Here is a 19056-nt window from a genome sequence, read left to right on the forward strand (position 1 = left end):
ACTGAAAAGACATTCAAGAGAAGGTAAAATGAAATAAATTCTTTTAGTGCTAAAGGTTGGCTTTGGATTGACAAATGTCACTTTAGGAAAAGAAATTTTAGGGTCTTAAGATCTTTTCTCCTTTAGCTATCAAATGAACAAAGAAAACCAGATACTTTCTTCGGGTATCTGTGAACACACGCAACCTTTAGAATGTCCTTAAGATTAATCAGTTAATTTTAGTGAAAGATATTACAAATTAATGATTTTAAACTTGGCCTCTTTACATAAACATTTAAATTGACTGACAAAGCCCCGCTGGTATGGGTCAGCGTCGACCCAGGAACTAAGAGGTCACCAGTTTAATTCCCGATCAGGCCACATGCCAGGGTTGCAGGCTCAATTCCCAGAAGATGTGTGCAGGAGGCAGCCAGTCGATGATGTTTCTCTCATCGATGTTTTTATCCCTCTCTCTAAAATAATAAATAAATAAATAACATAACATATTTAATAAATAAATGAATACATACATACATACATAAATGGACTGACAGGTTAAAAAACACTTTAATATATTGCTTCATTGAGTTGACTTAATTAAAATGTGTGGAATACTCATTACCTACTTTCTTGAATTTCAAAGACTACTGCAAAAAAACCCTATAATTCAATAACTAATGGAATTCTTAACATATTTAGCTTTTATCAGAATGGAATAAAAACAAAATTTTAATGAGTGATTTTTACCCTATTTGAGCTTTATGTTTACTACTAGAGGCCTGGTGCATGAAAATTCATGCACTGGAGGGGGGTCCCTCAGCCCGGCCTCCCCCCTCTCACAGTCCGGGAGCCCTCAGGGGTGGGAGGCGACCTGGTGATCAGGGGAAGACGATGCCCCCATCACACATCTGCTGCTGCCACTGCCAGTAGTGCAAGCCTCGGCCTGTCCTGGTTACTTGAGCCTCGGGCAGCCCTGGGCGGCTGGGCAGCCGACATCCAAGGCTTGCCTGCACCTCGGGCCGGCCCTGGGTGGCTGGGCAGCCGCCATCTGAGGCTTGCCTGCGCCTTGGGCCAGCCCTGGGTGGCTGGGGGACTGAGGACTGGGGGACTCCTGAGGCAGTTGTGCGGAGCAGCCGGGCCTGCCTGGGGGCAGGCCCGGCTGTGCCATGCACTTGCTGCCCCTGTGGGGCTGAGGGGACTGAGCACCACCATCTTTTTTTTTTTTTAATATATTTTATTGATTTTTTACAGAGAGGAAGGGAGAGGGATAGAGAGTTAGAAACATCGATGAGAGAGAAACATCGATCAGCTGCCTCCTGCACACCCCCCACTGGGGATGTGCCCGCAACCAAGGTACATGCCCTTGACCGGAATCAAACCTGGGACCTTTCAGTCTGCAGGCCGACGCTCTATCCACTGAGCCAAACCGGTTTCAGCAAGCGCCACCATCTTTGAGGGCGTGGTAGTCAATTAGCATATTCCCTCCTTATTGGCTGTGGGTGCCACCATCTTTGTGAGGGTGTGATGGTCAATTAGCATATTCCCTCCTTATTGGCTGCGGGAACTACCATCTTTATGAGGGTGTGGTGGTCAATTAGCATATTCCCTCTTTATTAGATAGGATTTCTGTTTGGTAAAGACTTGTGTTAAATCTATTAGAATATGTGCATGGATACCATGTTATTTAAATAGATTATTCTGTTTGCTGTATAAAGTCCTTTTAAGAACTTAATATATTACATAAAATATATGCTTAAATTGGAAAAATATCATATGCCTTAAAGGATAGCAATTCCTGTTACATCACTTGGGTAATTATGATTGATACCCTTGATACAGATTCTAGCATTATCTACTATTTCAGTAGGAAAACGCCAAAACAGTACATATTCAGATTCTAAAAATGTTAGCATTAAAAATCATTACAAATGGAAAGATGACTTTTGTGTGCTTCAGCATGAGCATATCTCTTTAAACATTCTATTTGATAAGTGTGATTATGTCCCTGATATTTGTAGCGGCTAAACCCAGGTTTGTTGTAGTTATGATGATGACAATCTTTGAATTTAAGCCAGCAAGTTTTAAATTGAAAGCTTGCAAACCTTTCTTTAGTGACTGCTCTGGTCACTGTACATAACATAACTTAATAGTGCCCTACCTTCTCAGGCTCTTTTTGTAGATAAATATAAATAAGACAGTGTTTTCCTAGCCTTGTGATAGGGCAGGGAGAAGTATATATTTACATATTTTATTTCGTTTTCCCTTTTCCTGAATAGTAGGATAAAAAAGTAAAGTGTGGGGTTTTGTATGTTAAGGTCTTGATGGTTGCCTACTTCCTTATTTATAGAAGACTCGGAAGATAAAGTTTGTAACTTCATTGAGTATTCTTTAGAGCCTGAGACTAACAAAGTGGCAGCTATAAGCAGTTGTGTTTGTATGACAGTTGACAATATCAGTTTTACCTGACATTGTTCAAACAAACATTGCTGAAATTAAGAATTAAGGAAGGATGAAATGTAACTTCTTTTGAGCAACTGTTTTTGGTTAACTCCAAGTCGGGTACTTTCTTTTGCATGTTATTTAACTTAATCCTCACAATTAGCCTACATGATGTGCACGATTACTTACATTTTATGAGTAAAGAAAATTTATCCAAGATAACACAACTAGTATTGGCCAAGTCAGGATTTGAACCTGTTCTCTTACCTAAAAGCCCACACATTTATCTGTTATACTGCACTGCTTCTCCTAAGATTAGAAAAGTAGTGAAAATTATTAGGAAACCTCTAAACTTTTAAGCCCTGGGAGGGAAAATAATAATTACATAAGACTGAGATTATCTTCAACTTTATGTAGTGCTTTCTTCACCCTTAAGGGGCGTCACTTTTGAAAAAATCTATTTTATATCAGGGAACAGCCAGCATAGTACTATTCATTAATGCTAATTATATGAGTCTCCAATTGATATTTCTAGAAGGATTCTCTAATGATATTAATAACTAATAGCTTTCTTGAAAATAAAAATCATCTATTTTCAGAAATAATACACATCTGCATTGCCGTTAGCAGTAAAAAAAATCTAAAAAATGTAACACATTTGCAGTAACTTTTTAATAGCCTAATTAAACTGTAGAAATGATACTTGGTATAACATTTGCAAAACAAACTCTTGTATAACTGTAAATAACGCTTTAAACTGTTTTGTCAATAAACTCATTTTATGGTAGATCAATAAATTCCATTTGCACAGTGATTAAACCTTCTTTATCTTAATGGTATTTTATTCTGTAGTAATGTTATACTGTCACAATTAATGACTGCATGTAGAATTGTTGGTTGTAAGAGTTTTTCTCAACATTTTCGTTACATTAGTGCTTATTGTACACTTAATTTATCTATAGGCCAGTTGTTAGTAATTTAGTATTTATTTCTAGCATATTAAAATTCTTAAATGACTAAATATAAAAGGTATTTTAAATATGATAAAATTGGCCCTGGCCAGTCTTTCTCAATGGTTAGAGCATTAGCCCTCGCACCAAAGGGTGTCGGATTCGATTCCTGTTCAAGGGAAAGTACCTGGTTTGACCCCAGGCCCCGGTCGGAGCCCATGCAGGAGGCAACCAAGGATGTGTCTCTCTCCCTCCCTTCCACTTTCTCTAAAAATCAATGGAAAAAATATCCTCAGGTGAGGATTAACCAATAAATAAATAAATGAATGGGAAATTGTTTCAGTATATAAGCAGTCAAACCATAGACTTTTTAAATATGTTTTTATTGATTTTAGAGAGAGAGGAAGGGAGAAGGAGAGAAGAGATATAAACATCAATGATGAGAGAGAATCATCGATTGGCTGCCTCCTGCACGCCCCTTGCTGGGGATCAAGCCTGAAACAGGGCATGGGCCCTGACCAGGAATCCAACCGGGGACCTTTTGATTCATGGTTTGATACTCAACCACTGAGCCACACCAGCCGGGCAAACCATAGACTTTTTGTTTAAAAAGTGCTAAGCATTAGTTGGCATTTGGTAAGGAAAAAGTCCAGAATTCAGTATTTCAAAGCTTTACCTGACTCTGTTTATTTTCTTATTTATTTATTTATTTGTTTATTTATTTATTTATTTATTTAGATGTTGTAGGTAGATCAATAAAGGCAGTAAGTTGAAATGGAAAGCACAGCCTTAGAAATTATTAGAGTTGAGGTCTAATGTTAGTGCAGTCAATACTAGTTGTGTGACTTTGTTCAAGTCATTACATTTCTCTAGATTTTAATTTTTTTGTTTGTAAATAAAGTAATTGGACTGATTTCTAAGATTATTCTCAGCTCTATGATTCTTATGCCAGAAATAGTGTCAATACGAAACCTAACATAAAAAGTATAATTCTACTTTTCTTCTCTAGTTCTTAACCAATGAATAGGGAGTTGGGGGTTTTGTTTTTGGAATGGGTAGCCTAGTACAACTATGCTGGCGAGTGTGAGTGCTTATCGTACTACATACTAGTATACCTACACTGATACAGTACGTGTAGGAAAGTGTGATTCTTGCCAAAAGGAATAAAAGACTACAATGTTAGCCGAATATTTTTAAAGCTTTTCCCCACCTTTTTTTTTTTTTTGCAGGAGGGAGGTAGGAAAGGGTTAGATTATTTGGTACTCTCTAGACTTGGCATAATGCAGCGTCATTCCTTAGTTCTGGAAATGCCTGCAATATATTAGGCGTCCTTGTATCAGCTCTCATGGAATTCCTTGTTGTTATAGACAAAATGTACTTTATCAAGATCAACATTAATTATATATGGTCTTAATTCTAAATAAATTTTTTAAGAATTACTATAACACATTTAAAAATGTCTTATTTATTGATTTTAGAGAGAGTGGGGAAAGGGAGAGAAACATCGATTTTGTTGATCCACTTATTCATTGGTTGCTTCTTGTATGTGCCCTGACCAGGGATTGAACTCACAACTTTGGCATATGGGGACGATGCTCTAACTAACTGAGCTACCCAGCCAGGGCATGATTATAAGGTTTGGAGGGGCAGATGTTATACCTCTTGTTTTTATATCCCAATGCCTCGTAGGTGTTCAATAAACATGTATTGATTGGGTCATCATATATAAGGAGTAATATTGTTTTATAGAGTAGTAAAGTTTTTGAAACTTGGATAGACATTAGGTTGAAAGTACATACAACTTACTGTGAAATGTTTAAATTTAAAATTTTCAACTTACATTTTTAATTAAAGATTCTTTCTCTCACTTTTAAAAATGTGGTGATGCTGCTTACTAACATTTATTTAGTACTTTCTGTGTTCCTAGCATTGATCTAAACACTTTATATAGGGAGTGGCTATAGGGTCAAGCCTCGGACTAACCTGTGGCAGGACAACAAATAAGTCCCAGCTTGGAAGGCAGAGCCCTCTTAGTATAATTAAGCTTAACCTTATAGTCCTCCCTAGTTCCTTCCTAGGTAGCTAATGGACTGTGGGAGATGCAGCAAGTGCTGTGCCAAAACAAGATGAAACTCTCAAGAACATTGTAAACATGTTGACCACTTCCCTTGTTTTGCTTTGTGTGCTCTGACTATAAAATAAAGCTTCAGCTTGCAGGCTGAGTCTCTCTGTGTCCTTATCCAGGCACTAGAGATCCACCCAGCCCCAGCTGTATTCTCTTGTCTGTCTTTTCTGATTCTTCACTGTCTTCCCCCCCGCCCCCCTCAGGTTCACACATGGTCATGCTGGTGTGGCACAACTTTACATACATTAACTCACTTGATCCTACCATCCTATCTAATAAAGAGGGAATATGCTAATTGATCATCACACCCTCACAAAGATGGCAATGCCCACAGCCAATAAGGAGGGAATATGCTAATTGACTGTCACGCCCTCAGAGATGGCAGCGCCCACAGCCACAACATGGCGGTGCCCAGTCCCCTCAGCCCCGCTGGGGCACCTGCCTCCAGAGTCCCCCAGTCCCCTCGGGCCCCCCGCTGCCCAGGGCCCACCTGAGGCACAGGCAAGCCTTGGATGGTGGTTGCCCAGCTGACGCCCAAGGTGCAGGCAAGCCTCGGATGGTGGCTGCCCAGCCACCCAGGGCCACCCGAGGCACAGGCATACCTCTGATGGCGGCTGCCCAGCCGCTCAGGGCCACCCGAGGCTCAGGTAACCAGGGCCGGCTGAGGATTGCACTGCCAGCAGTGGCAGCAGCAGAGGTGTGATGGAGACATCACCTTTCCCTGATCGCCAGGTTGCTTCCCACCCCTGAGGGCTCCGGACTGTGAGCGGGGACAGGCCGGGCAGAGGGACACGCCCTCCAGTGCATGAATTTTCATGCACCAGGCTTATAGTATGAAAGTTATTCTTGAAGCCCATGGTTTTATGAAGAAACAGTTGTGAACAAGTTAAGTAAATGTCTTAAAGACACAGAGTTTAATAAGTGATAGAGCCAGGATTCAAACCCAGAAGGAACAGTTAGAATAGTACATCCTTAACTGCTATTCTATGTAGCTTCCTAATGTTATGTGTGTGAAATTTCAGATTTTTGTTGGACTAAGGCCCTAAATTCATCAAAACTAACCCTCCTAAGTGGGAAAGTGCATGCATGTGTGCGGACAGACACACACACCTATTTCAATTCTCTGTTATTATAGTTCTTAGACTATTATGATCATGGCAGTCACTAAACTGCTCATGTTTAGGTGAGTTAGATAAGAATTAGATCTTTGGCACAAATATCATTTTTGTTCAAAATTATTAACAATTTAGAACTATTTCATGAGAAAGAAACATGATTTAGGCCAAGTTCCAAACACTGCTTTTGTTGGAAGTATTAAACTAGATAGAATTCTATTAAGAAAAATAGACAATGCAAGTGAACTATTTTTATAAAACTCTCATAAACTTTCTGGTCTGTGTAAACCCTGCCTGTCTCACAAATGTACAAATGCAGAAGATAGGAAAATCTGAGGCAATAATTTAGCTTAGTCAATTACTTTTTAAATTTAGCATTTTTATTTTGTCCATAGTGTTTATTGCAAAACAGCATAGGAATAATGGAGTCTTCAGAGTAACGCTAAATGGCCAACCAGGAAAGTTCATACTAAAATGAACTCCAACATGGCTGTATGGGAACATTTTAAGGACATGCATATTTCTAAATCAGGACTTTTAATGTAGATTTCATGTTTTCAGCCAGTGTAAGCCTGCCAAGTAATATAATCTTGAGTAGATGTCAGTAGAAACAAAATTATTGCCTAACTAAATCAGTGGTGATTGTTTAAATGCAATTTGAATTTGAGGCAGTGGACCATGTGTGAGCAAGAAATAAATTTGTTTGCTAAGTCACTAAGAGTGTGGGAATATTTGTTATTGTCTCAGGCCTTGATTATCCTGACTAGACTAATTTGTATGTTTTACAGTAAGGGTACCCAATTAATCACTGGAGATGACCCCTATTTAAATAAAACGATACTTTGGAGAGAGAACATCAGTATTAGGGAAGCCCTATAGCATCAGTCTCTAATCTTAAATATTATCTTCTCATTATATAGCTGATACTAGAGTATGTCAGAACAAGCTTTAAAAACACAGCATTCAGTAGGATGAACTGTTACATAACTAAGAGGAATTATTAATTTTTTTTATATTACAGTTATGGGGGGGGGGTAACATAAGCCCTATAAGAAGCATGCTTCTACAAAGAATGTAGAAGACAGAAAATAAGTTAGAGCCAAAATTAACTGAAGTATAAACAAAGAGAGATTCAACAAAATCATTAATTTTAATAAAAGTAATAAACCCGCCCTAGTTGGTTTGGCTCAGTGGATAGAGCACCAGCCTATGGACTGAAGGGTCTCAAGTTCGATTCTGGTTAAGGTCACATGCCGGGTTGTGGTCTCAATCCCCAGTAAGGGGCATGCAGAAGTCAGCCGATCAATGATTCTCTCTCATCATTGATGTTTCTATCTCTCTCTCTCCCTCTTCCTTCCTCTCTAAAATCAATAAAAATATATATTTTTTAAAAAGTAGTAAACTCCCTGGAGAACTGATGAACAAAAAAGGGAAAAGGCATAAATTTCTAATTTCAGGAATGAAAAAATGACACCTTAGATCCAATAGTCATTTAAAAAGATAAGATTTTAAAATTACTTTATGTCAATAGATTAAAAATTTAGACAAATTTGAATGTAAAAATCTGTATAGTTTCATATTAATAAAATTGAATTTGTAATTTGGAACTTTGCCATGAAAAAGTTTCTAGGCCCAGATGGCTTCACAGATAAATTCTTCCAAAAATTTTCAGAAGAAATAACATAAATATTACTAAAACTCTTTCAGATAATAAAAAGAGAGAAAATATTTCCCAACCTGTTTTGTTATTTGCATAACCTTAATATCAACACCTGGTAAGGACATTCATTATAAGAAAGAAAACTTCAGGACCATTTCACTTGTGAATACCGATTAACAAATCTAAAAATATTAGCAAATCAAATATAGATAGATAAAAAATATATAGCTAGGCAGGCAGACAGACAGACATAGGTAGATGTCATGAACAAGTTTCATTTACTATAGGAGTACAATTTTGGCTTAACATTCATAACTCAGTCAATGTAACTGACCAAATTAACAAAACAAGAGAAAGAATAACATTATCTCAATAGGTTTTATTAAATACAAGTATTTGATAAAATTTACCTGTTCATGATTTTATTAAATGCCTTTAGCAGTCTGTTAGTAGAACAGACCTCCCTTCATCTGATATGGAATTCTACCCCATCTCTGCCTCCTCCCAAAAAAAACCTACAGCAAGCATCACATTTAGTGATGAAATAGTGAAAGCATTTATTCTGAGATAAGGAATAAAATAAGGATGCTTGCTTAACCACTTGCATTCAACATTATGTTGGAGATCCTAGACCTGAGCTGTCCAATATCACTTGTGGAAATATAAATTTCATTTGGTTAAATTTAAAATTACAGATCATTCTGACTACACACCAGGTGCTTAATAGGCCCATGTGGCTAGTGGCTACCATATACCATAAATATAGAACATTCCCATTATCACAGAAAGTTCTATTTAACAGCAATAGGGAGGAAGCATAATGATTAGAAAGAGAGGAATAAAACTGTAGTTATTTACAGATAACATGATTGTTACAAAGAAAATTCAAAAAATCTGCAAACACAATTAAAAAGTGAATCTAGCAAGATTGCCAGGTATATGATTGATATACAGAAATCATTTTTAGGCCCTTTTACCAGCAACAAACAAAAATGAAATTTGGAAACAGCATTTAACACTGTCCTGCACTAGAGATTGAGAGGTGTAGAGTATCTTCCTAATACATAGTCACAAACTCAAACAGAAAGCCAAAATGAGGAGACAAAGAAACAACCCCAAACTGAAAGAACTAGAGAATTTTCCAGAAGAAGAGATAAATGAAGCAGAGATAAGAAATTTATCTGAACAGAGTTCAGAGTAATGATGATAAAAATGCTCAACAGCATAAAGAAAGATATAGTAACTATGGAAAAAGAACAGTCTGAGATAAAGAATGACAGCACAAATCAAGAACACATTGGAAGGAATACACAGCAGATTAGGGGAAGCTGAGGATCAAATTAGTGAATTAGAAGACAGAGTTGAAAATATCACTCAATCAGAGAACCAAAAAGAAAAAACAATTAAAAAACTCTTATTGCAAAAAAATGAAATTTAAGAAGTGGTATCAGTATATCAAAAACATAAACTACCCAAAGTTAATCTAACAAAATACTTCTGTACTGAACATTTTTTAGGCATTTCTGGGAGAAATTAATAGGACAAATAAATAGAGGAATATTCTAGTTCATGGATTGAACTTAGTGTTATAAAAGATGTCAGTTCTCTCCATATAGATTCAATGTAGTCTCAAAATTCCAGAAAATTTGTTTGTTCTTTGAAATTGGCAAGATGATTCTTAAGTTATTAGGGAAATGTAAGGGACCAAGAATAGCCAAGAATAGTTTTAAAGAATAATAAAACTAGTGGATATCTATATATATAAAAAGGCAGTGACCATGATGACCGAAACGACCGTTCCACTGCATGCAGTGCTAGCATAGATGCATAGACATAGTCTATGTGTAAACTAAGAATGAACAAGACAAATGCTTGCCTTCACAGAGCTTGCACTGTAAGAAGTTTAGGTTAGGGATGAGAATTCAAATTTGCCACCAGCACAGACCTGAGGCACCACTTCTCAGAGTGGCAAGAGATACACCTGGTAGTGGACTGGCTCCGATGTGAAGGTGGGGCCGTTCTGGATTTCTCAGAGGAGCCAATGGCTGCCTAGGAGGCAGAGCTTTTGATGCTGACTGGCATAGAAACCAACCAATCAGAACCTAATCTGGGTGAACTGAGAAGGCAGAACCTAAGGTGGGGGCTGAGGAGGGGTTTTAAGGGCAACAGCTGTTTGGTGTAAGATATAAGAAAGTGGTTCAATTTTTTAATAACTGGTTTGGCAGTATAGTGCATATGGCTGGCTATCAGTCCAGATATAGGGATTCTGTATTTTTGTCTGCCCAGAGCATCTCCTCCTGCTGAAAAAGGCTCCCCCCCATTTAAGCGATCCTAACATATATAATCTATCTATACTAATAAAAGGGTAATATGCTTCCCTAGCCAGTTTGGCTCACTGGATAGAGTATTGGCCTGGGGACTGGAGGGTCACAGGTTCAATTCCAGTCAGGGACATGTACCTTGGTTGCAGGCACATCCCCAGTAGGCTGTGTGCAGGAGGCAGCTGATAGATGCTTCTCTCTCATCAATGTTTCTAACTCTCTATCCCTCTCCCTTCCTCTCTGTAAAAAATCAATAAAATACATTTAAATAAATAAATAAATAATAAATAAAAGGGTAATATGCTAATTAGACCGGTTCGACTGGCCATCTTCCGAACATCCGACTTCCTTCTGGACAAAGCCATGATGGTGGGGGCCAAGGCAGAGGCAGTTAGGGGTGATCAGGCCAGCAGGGGAGAGCAGTTAGGGGCGAGATCAGGCTGGCAGGGGGTTAAGGGCGATCAGGCCAGCAGGGCAGGGCAGTTGGGGGTGACCAGGCCGGCAGGGGAGGGCAGTTGGGGGCAAACTGGCTGGCAGAGGAGGGCTGTTGGTGATGACCAGTCTGGCAGGGGAGGGCGATTGGGGGCATTAGGCAGGCAGGCAGGTGAGTAGTTAGGAGCCAGTGGTCCTGGATTATGAGAGGGATTGGGATAAGGCCTAAACGAGCAGTTGGACATCCCCTGAGGGGTCCCAGATTAGAGAGGGTATAGGCCGGGCTGAGGGATACCCCCCCCATGCATGAATTTCATGCACCAGGCCTCTAGTATACTATAAGATACCAAGACTTATTATTAAGCACAGTAATAAAGACAGCATGGTTCTGGCACAAGAAAAGACAAACCAGTGAAACAAAATAGAGCCAGTGGATGCACATATAAGTAGTCAGCTTGATTTATATCAAAGATAACATTGTAGTGTAGAGAAGAAAGGATGTTCTTTCCAATAAATTATGCTAAGTCAATTAGATATCCATGCGAAAAGAAAAGGTGAATCCTGATCTCAACCTCAAGTCATAAAAGAAATTAACTCCACCAAAAACCTGCTAGATTTAATAAAGGAATTTGGCTATGTAGCAGGATACAAAATTAACACCCAGATATCGAGGGCATTTTTATACACCAATAATGAACTCTCAAAAAGAGAAACTAAAAAAAAAAAAAAAAAAAAAAATCCCATTTACCATTGCAACAAAAAAATTAAGATACTTGGGAATAAACTTAACCAAGGAGGTAAAAGACCTATACTAGGAAAACTATAAGATGTTGGAAAAAGAGATAGAGGAAGTTATAAAAAAAAAAGTGGGAGAATATACTGTGTTCATGGATTGGTAGAATCAACATCATTAAAATGTCCATACCACCCAAAGCAATCTATAGATTCAATGCACTCCCTATTCAAATACCAATGGCATATTTCACAGCTCTAGGACAAACCAAAAATATATATATGGAACCAAAAAAGACCCTGAATCACTGCAGCAATCTTGAGAAAGAAGAACAACTTGGAGGGATCACAATACCAGATACCAAGTTTTACTACAAAGCCACTATAATCAAAACAGCCTGGTACTAGCAAAAGAGCAGGCATGTAGATCAATGGAACAGAACAGAGACCACAGAAATCAACCAAAGCCATTACACTCAATAGTTTATAAAGGAGGCAAGAGCATACAATGGAGTCAAGGAAGTCTCTTCAATAAATGGTATTGGGAAAATTGGACAGGTACATGCAAAAAAATGAAACTAGACCACCAACTTACACCATACACAAGAATAAACTCAAAATTGATAATAAAAGACTTAAATGTAAGTTGTGAAACGATAAAAATCTTAGAAGAAATACCAAAGGCAGCAAAATCTCAGACATCTCTCATAGCAGTATGTTTACAGATATATCTACATCTCCTAGGGCAAAGGAAACTAAGGAGAAAATAAACTAATGGGACTACATCAAAATAAAAAGCTTCTGCATAGCAAAAGAAACCATCAACAAAATGAAAAGGTAGCCCACTCCTGGGACAACATATTTGGCAATGATACATCTGATAAGGGGTTAATTTCCAAAATATATAAGGAACTCATATAACTTAACACAAGGAAGACATCAATCCAATTAAAAAATGGACAAAGAACCTATATAGACATTTCTCCAAAGTGGGCATACAAAAGGCCAAGAGACATGGAAAAACGCTCAATCACTAATCATCCGAGATAGGCAAATTAAAATGACAATGAGGTATCACCTCACACCTATCAGAATGTCTGTCATCAACAAATCAACAAACGGACAAGTGCTGGCTAGGATGTGAAGAAAAGGGAATCCTGCTACACTGCTGGTGAGAATACAAACTTGTGCAGCCACTATGGAAAATGGTATGGAGTTTCCTCAAAAAATTAAATATGGAACTGTCATTTGACCCAGTGATCCCACTTCTATGAATATATACTAAGAAACCCAAACACCAATCTGAAAGAATTTATGCACCCCTATGTTCAATTTACAACAGCTAAGATCTGGAAACAGCTCAAGTGCCCATCAGTAGATGAGTGAATTAAAAAAGTGTCGTACATTTATACAATGCAATACTATGCAGCTATAAAAAAGAAGGATCTCTTAACCTTTGAGAAGGCATGGAGAATATTATTTTAAGTGAAATCAGCCAGTTCGAGAAGTATCACATGATGTCATTCATATGTAGAATCTAATGAACAAAATAAACTGATTGACAAAATGGATCCAGAGACAGAAGCATAGAACAGACTGGGATCTCAGAGGGAAGGCTGGGGTGGAGGTGGGGTAGGGTGAGATTAATTGGGGAACTTACATGCATACTAGGGGCCCAGTGCACAAATTCATACATCTTGAAAGGAACTGGGCCATGAAGCCGCAGTAGGCATTGGGGTGGGTCTTGGCCCATCCTCCGCGCCCCCCCAGCCCCTCCCACTGAGGCCCCCGGTCCCCTGTCAGCAGCCCCACTCCCACCGCTGCCCTCCCACGTGCTGACGGCGCCAGCCCTGCTCGCACCCGCTGAAGGCATGGAGCAGTTGGGGCCAGCCGCGGGTGCAAGCGGCGGCTGCTGCCCAGATCACCCCTCAGGAGCAGGGGGAGGTGGAGAAGCCCTCGGGGGCGATCAGGGCCGGCAGCCGCTGCTTGCACCTGCTGATGGAGCCAAGCGAGCAGCGGCTCTGGCACTGGCAGTGGGTGCGAGAAGCGGCTGCCAGCCCCAATCTCCCCTCAGGAGCAGGGGGAGGTGGAAAAGCCCTCAGGGGAGATCAGAGCCAACAGCTGCTGCTCACACCCACTGACGGCGCCGAGCAATCAGGGCCGGCACCGGGCACTGGCAGCGGGTGTGAGTGCCGGGTGGGACTATGGCACACAGGAGCAAAGAATTTTCAGTAACCACCAGAGGCTAGCCCTGATGACAGCGACCAGCGCCCCGCCTTGGTCTGGCGACCCCGCTCACCTGCTCCACCATCCTGCTGCGGCTGACACCCGCCATGTTCTGCACACTCCCCCTGGTGGTCAGCACATATCATAGCAACAAAGTTGTTCCACTGTTTAGTCTATTTGCATATTAGCCTTTTATTATATAGGATATGCACAGCCCATGGACATAGACAATAATAATATGGTGAGGACCTGGGAGGGCAGGTGTGGTGTGAAGGGGGTGAATGGGGGTGATTAATTACAGATGAATTATAGATATGAAAAATAAAATAATAAGCTTCTGGAAGTAAACAGTATCTTCATGACTGGGGTAGGCAAAGATTCTTAAACAGAATACATGAAGTGTTAGCAATAAAAGAAAAAATGATAAATTGGACTACATTAAAATTAAGAAATGTTGTTCATTAAAAGATACCATTAAGAATGAAAAAGACCCAGCTGGAGTGGCTCAGTGGTTGAGCGGCATCCCGTGTACCAAAATGTTGCTGGTTCAATTCCTGGTCAGAGCACATACCTGGGTTGCAAGTTTGATCCCCAGTTGGGGAGCATATGGAAGGCAGCCATTCAATATTATTTCTTCTTCTTCTTCTCCTTCTTCTTCTCCTCCTCCTCCTCCTCCTCCTCCTCCTCCTCCTCCTCCTCCTCCTCCTCCTCTCTTCTTCTTCTTCCTCCTCCTTCCTCCTTCCTCCTTTCTCCTTTCTCCTCCTTCCTCCTTCCTCTTCCTTCCTCCTCCTTCCTCCTTCCTCCTCCTTCCTCCTCCTTCCTCTCTCTCTCTCTCTTTCTCTCTCTCTCTCCCCCCACTTCTTTTCCTCCCTCCCCCCTTCTCTCCTTCCCTCCATTCATCCATCCATCCATCCCTTCCTCTAAGCATGTCCTTGGGTGAGGATTGGGGGGGGGGGGGGCGGGGAGAGAATGAAAAGGCAAGCCACAGAGTGTGGAAAACATATTTGCAATTTGAGAACTCAACCAGAGTATATAAAAAATTCCTACTCAGCAATAAGCAAGACAGACAACCCAATAAAAAAATGGGCCATATGCTTAAATGGTCACTTCCCAGAAGATATTTAAAAAGCAAACACATATTAAAAGATCCTCAGTCTCATTAGTTATTTGCAAAAAAAACAGTTTAAACCCATGAAGAGATACCATAGGACCTTACAATTCCAGTCTTCAGTATATAGAGGAGGGCAAAAGTAGGTTTATAGTTCATATGGAAAAAGACATGCAGGTTATGATTATTATAATAGCTTTATTAACTCAACTGTCACAATGGCACAATAAACCTACTTTTGTCCACCCCGTATATCCAACACAAATGCAAATATTTGTTCACCAAAACACATGTGTAAGAATGTTCACAGATCAATATTCATCTAGTCAAAAACTGAAAACAATCCAAAATGTTCAATAATAGCAAATTAGATAAATAGTGGTGTATTTGTATGCAATGTAATACCATACACAATGAGAATAAATGAACTATTGCAGTATACAACCACATAGATGAATCTCAGGAACATTATGCTCATTGAAAAAGTCACAAAAGAGTACCCACTGTATGATTCCAGTTATATGATATTTAAAACAGGCAAAACTGATTTATTGTGTTTGAAGTCAGGGAAGTTGGTCCTTCAGGGGAAGACTTTTGACAGGCAAACCACATGAACAGATCATGCATGGCTGCTTAAGGAAGTTCTGATAGTTTGCTATACACATTTAATAAAATTAGGAGGAATAAATTTTATCAAAAGCTTCTATTTGATAAAAGCTATTGAGACGGTGTAATTTTTCTCTTTCTGTTAATTTGAATTCTGAATGTTAACCTTTTGCACTCGGATGTCGAGTGTGACTCGACACAGTTAGCATCGGTAGCAGCTCTTTTTATACTCTTTGAATGTATCAATAATTTGAAATATAAAAAAATCCAAATAAATAAGTTTGTATGAAAAGAAACTCCAGTTTTTTATTCTACTGCCGCGCTTTGTAAAATCTGGGGTATTTAAAAAATTAAATCCTGAGTAGAATAAAGGAATCGAGAAAAAAGCAAGCGAGTGCAAAGGGTTAAACCAACCCTGTGTTCTTATACTATTGATCTGGTTTTTGTTTCCACAGGTGTATCCACTTTATAAAAATTAATCAAGGTGTGTACTATGTATATTATACTGTGATAAAATGTTTATTTAAATTTTTTAATTAAATCCTACCTAATAAAAGAGTAATATGCAAATCGACCGTACCTTCGCTACACCCATAAGCCACGCCCACCAGCCAATCAGGAGCAAATATGCAAATAAACCCAACCAAGATGGCTGCGGCCACAGAGCAGGAGAGAGGCTTGGGTTTCCCCAGCAACAGAGGAAGACAAGCTTTCCGCCTGCCCTTGCGGCTACAAAGTTTCAATTATAGAAGGTAAACAAATCCAAACAGACATGGTGGCAGCCACTGAGATGGAAAGAGCAGGAGGCAAGGGTTGCCCCTGGCAATGGAGGAAGCTAAGCTTCTGCAGCCCTGGCCAGCCCAGGCCTCCGCTTAAGGCTACAAAGTTTCAATTATATTAGATACATAAGTCCCAACAGAAATGGCTGCATCCACAGAGCGAGCAGAAGGCTTGGCTCCACTCCAGGCTACAAAGTTTCAATTGTAGAAGGTAAATAAATTCCAGATACCAAGGCCTCCACTTGGGTCACCAGGGGGCATGGCTGGCCTGCAAACCACCACAGGCCCCTCGCTCAGGCCGCCCCACGTCCCAAGGGAACCCCCCCCCTGATCCAGGACACCCTTCAGGGCAAACCAGCTGGCCCCCACCCATGCACCAGGCCTCTATCCTATCTAATAAAAGAGTAATATGCAGATTGACCATCACTCCAACACACAATATGGCTGCCCCCATGTGGTCAAAGATCCTGCCCCCATGTGGACACAAGATGGCCAGCAGGGTAGGGCAGTTGGGAGGCACCAGGCCTGCAAGGGAGGGCAGTTGAGAGGGACCAGGCCTGCAAGGGAGGGCAGTTGGAGGCAATCAGCCCTGCAGGGGAGGGCAGTTAGGGGTGACCAGGCTGGCAGAGGAAGTAAGTTGGAGGCAAACAGGCTGGCAGGGGAGCAGTTAGGCATCAGTCAGGCTGGCAGCGGAGTGGTTAGGGGGTGATCAGGCTGGCAGGCAGAAGCGGTTAGGGGCAATCAGGAAGGCAGGCAGGCGAGCAGTTGGGAGCCAGCAGTCTCAGATTGTAAGAGGGATGTCCGACTGCCCGTTTAGGCCTGATCCCGGCAAACGGGCAGTCGGACATCCCTCAAGAGGTCCCAGATTGGAGAGGGTGCAGGCTGGGCTGAGGGACACCCCCCCCCCCTGTGCACGAATTTCGTGCACCGGGCCTCTAGTTAAAAGGATATTTGGAGAGTTAGCCAAAAATTCACTTGTTCAGTTTATAGGACAAGAAAATACAAAGAAAAATTCACATTTCCACACAACAGTATCCTCAGTCATGCTTGATTTACAATGTGCTCAATATAAGAATAACATTTTCTAAGATAGGTTAGTAATTAACCCTTGCCCCTATGAAGTCCTTATAGACTTTATAAGTTGCAGCAAAACAATGGCATAATAATTAAATGGAACTTATTAATAGTAAGAATTGACTTCTCAACTTCTCTTTTCCTAATTGTGGTTTTTCAGACATTGGATAAAAGTCAGTCTAGGCCCTAGCCGGTTTGGCTTAGTGGATAGAGCATCGGCCTGCTGACTGAAAGGTTCCAGGTTCAATTCCCAGGCAAGGGCACATGCCTGGGTTGCAGACTTGATCACCAGTAGGGAGTGTGCAGGAGGCAGCCAATCAATGATCCTCTATCATCACTGATATTTCTATCTCTCTCTCCCTCTCCCTTCCTCTCTGAGATCAGTACAATTATTTTTTTTAAGTCAATCTAGAATAATGATCTCTGAGAGAAGAGAAACAAATGAGGTGAGCTCACACTGTTTCCAAGCCACAGTGCCAGGAGAGGGAACATAAACAAACAGCCCAGGAGTCTCACAGGATTGAGTCTGGGGTTCACAGATGAGAAGGAAGCTAAAATTTTAAGGGCAAAATGTGGGAAAGGAGAGGGCTGCACAAAAGGAGAGCTCCAAAGACCTGTGTAGAGGTCCCCTTCAAGTCCTTGCCTCAGGATCATGCAGTAACCACTCAGCACCAGGAAAAGAACCACTAGAAGGAGTGGGAAGAAAAGTCCTCAGAGATCACAGAGGGTAAGGTGGCCTCACCAACCAGAATGGAAAGAACTAATAGACAAGCATTGGGTAAAGTCTTAAGAAGGGTATTGCTCTAAACTGGCAGTTTTCAACCTTTTTCATCTCATGGCACACATACACTAATTACTAAAATTTAGCAGCACACCAAAAAATATTTTACCAATTTGACCAAAAAAATAGGTATAATTTTGATTGATTTACAAAAAATAATAATAGTAATTACCTACCCTTTTTGCTCCAAAGTGACTTTTTAAAAAATAATGTGCCTATCCTATCCTACATAATAAAAGGCTAATATGCAAATCGACCATATGGAGGAGCAACCAGTCACTATGATGTGCACTGACCACCAGGGGGCAAACGCTCAACACAGGAGCTGCCCCCTGGTGGTCAATGCACTCCCACAGGGAGGGTGCCGCTCAGCCAGAAGCGGTGCTCACGGCTGGCGAGCGCAGCAGCAGTGGCGGGTATTGCATGTTGTAAAAATTCTTGCGGCACAGCAGTGTGCCACAGCACACCAGTTTAAAGTCACTGCCCTAGACTAAAAGCTACTCTGGTCCCACCTAACAAAGTTTAAAAGTAAAACTTGAAATTATCAAATTATTGCCAAGTAACTTAACTACACCCAGAACAAAGCTAAAAAACACTTTAAAAATCTGTATCATATGACCCAGCAGTCCCACATCTAGGTATTGGTTCAGAATAATTAAAATCAGGATCTTGAAGAGATATTTGCACTTCTCTATTCATTGAAGCATTGTTCACAGTTGCCAAGGTGTG

General features: G+C 40.5%; 1 protein-coding gene across 4 annotated transcripts in view; it reads left to right on the plus strand.

The window, feature by feature from the left end:
- The window catches only part of GLCE (glucuronic acid epimerase), a 98754-nt gene that overhangs the window by 48114 nt on the left and 31584 nt on the right, over nt 1–19056 (plus strand). Inside the window, exon 1 of one of the 4 annotated variants that reach the window (XM_079768564.1) lies at nt 16018–16445. The exons of the other annotated variants lie outside the window; for them this stretch is intronic. Coding sequence (XP_079624690.1) covers nt 16321–16445 — 125 coding nt within the window. The 5' untranslated portion in view covers nt 16018–16320. Of the gene's footprint in view, nt 1–16017; nt 16446–19056 lie in introns of those variants that run through there. 4 annotated transcript variants of the gene reach the window in all.

Source organism: Cnephaeus nilssonii (assembly GCF_951640355.1).
Source record: "Cnephaeus nilssonii genome assembly, chromosome: 4".
NCBI classification, from domain to species: domain Eukaryota; kingdom Metazoa; phylum Chordata; class Mammalia; order Chiroptera; family Vespertilionidae; genus Cnephaeus; species Cnephaeus nilssonii.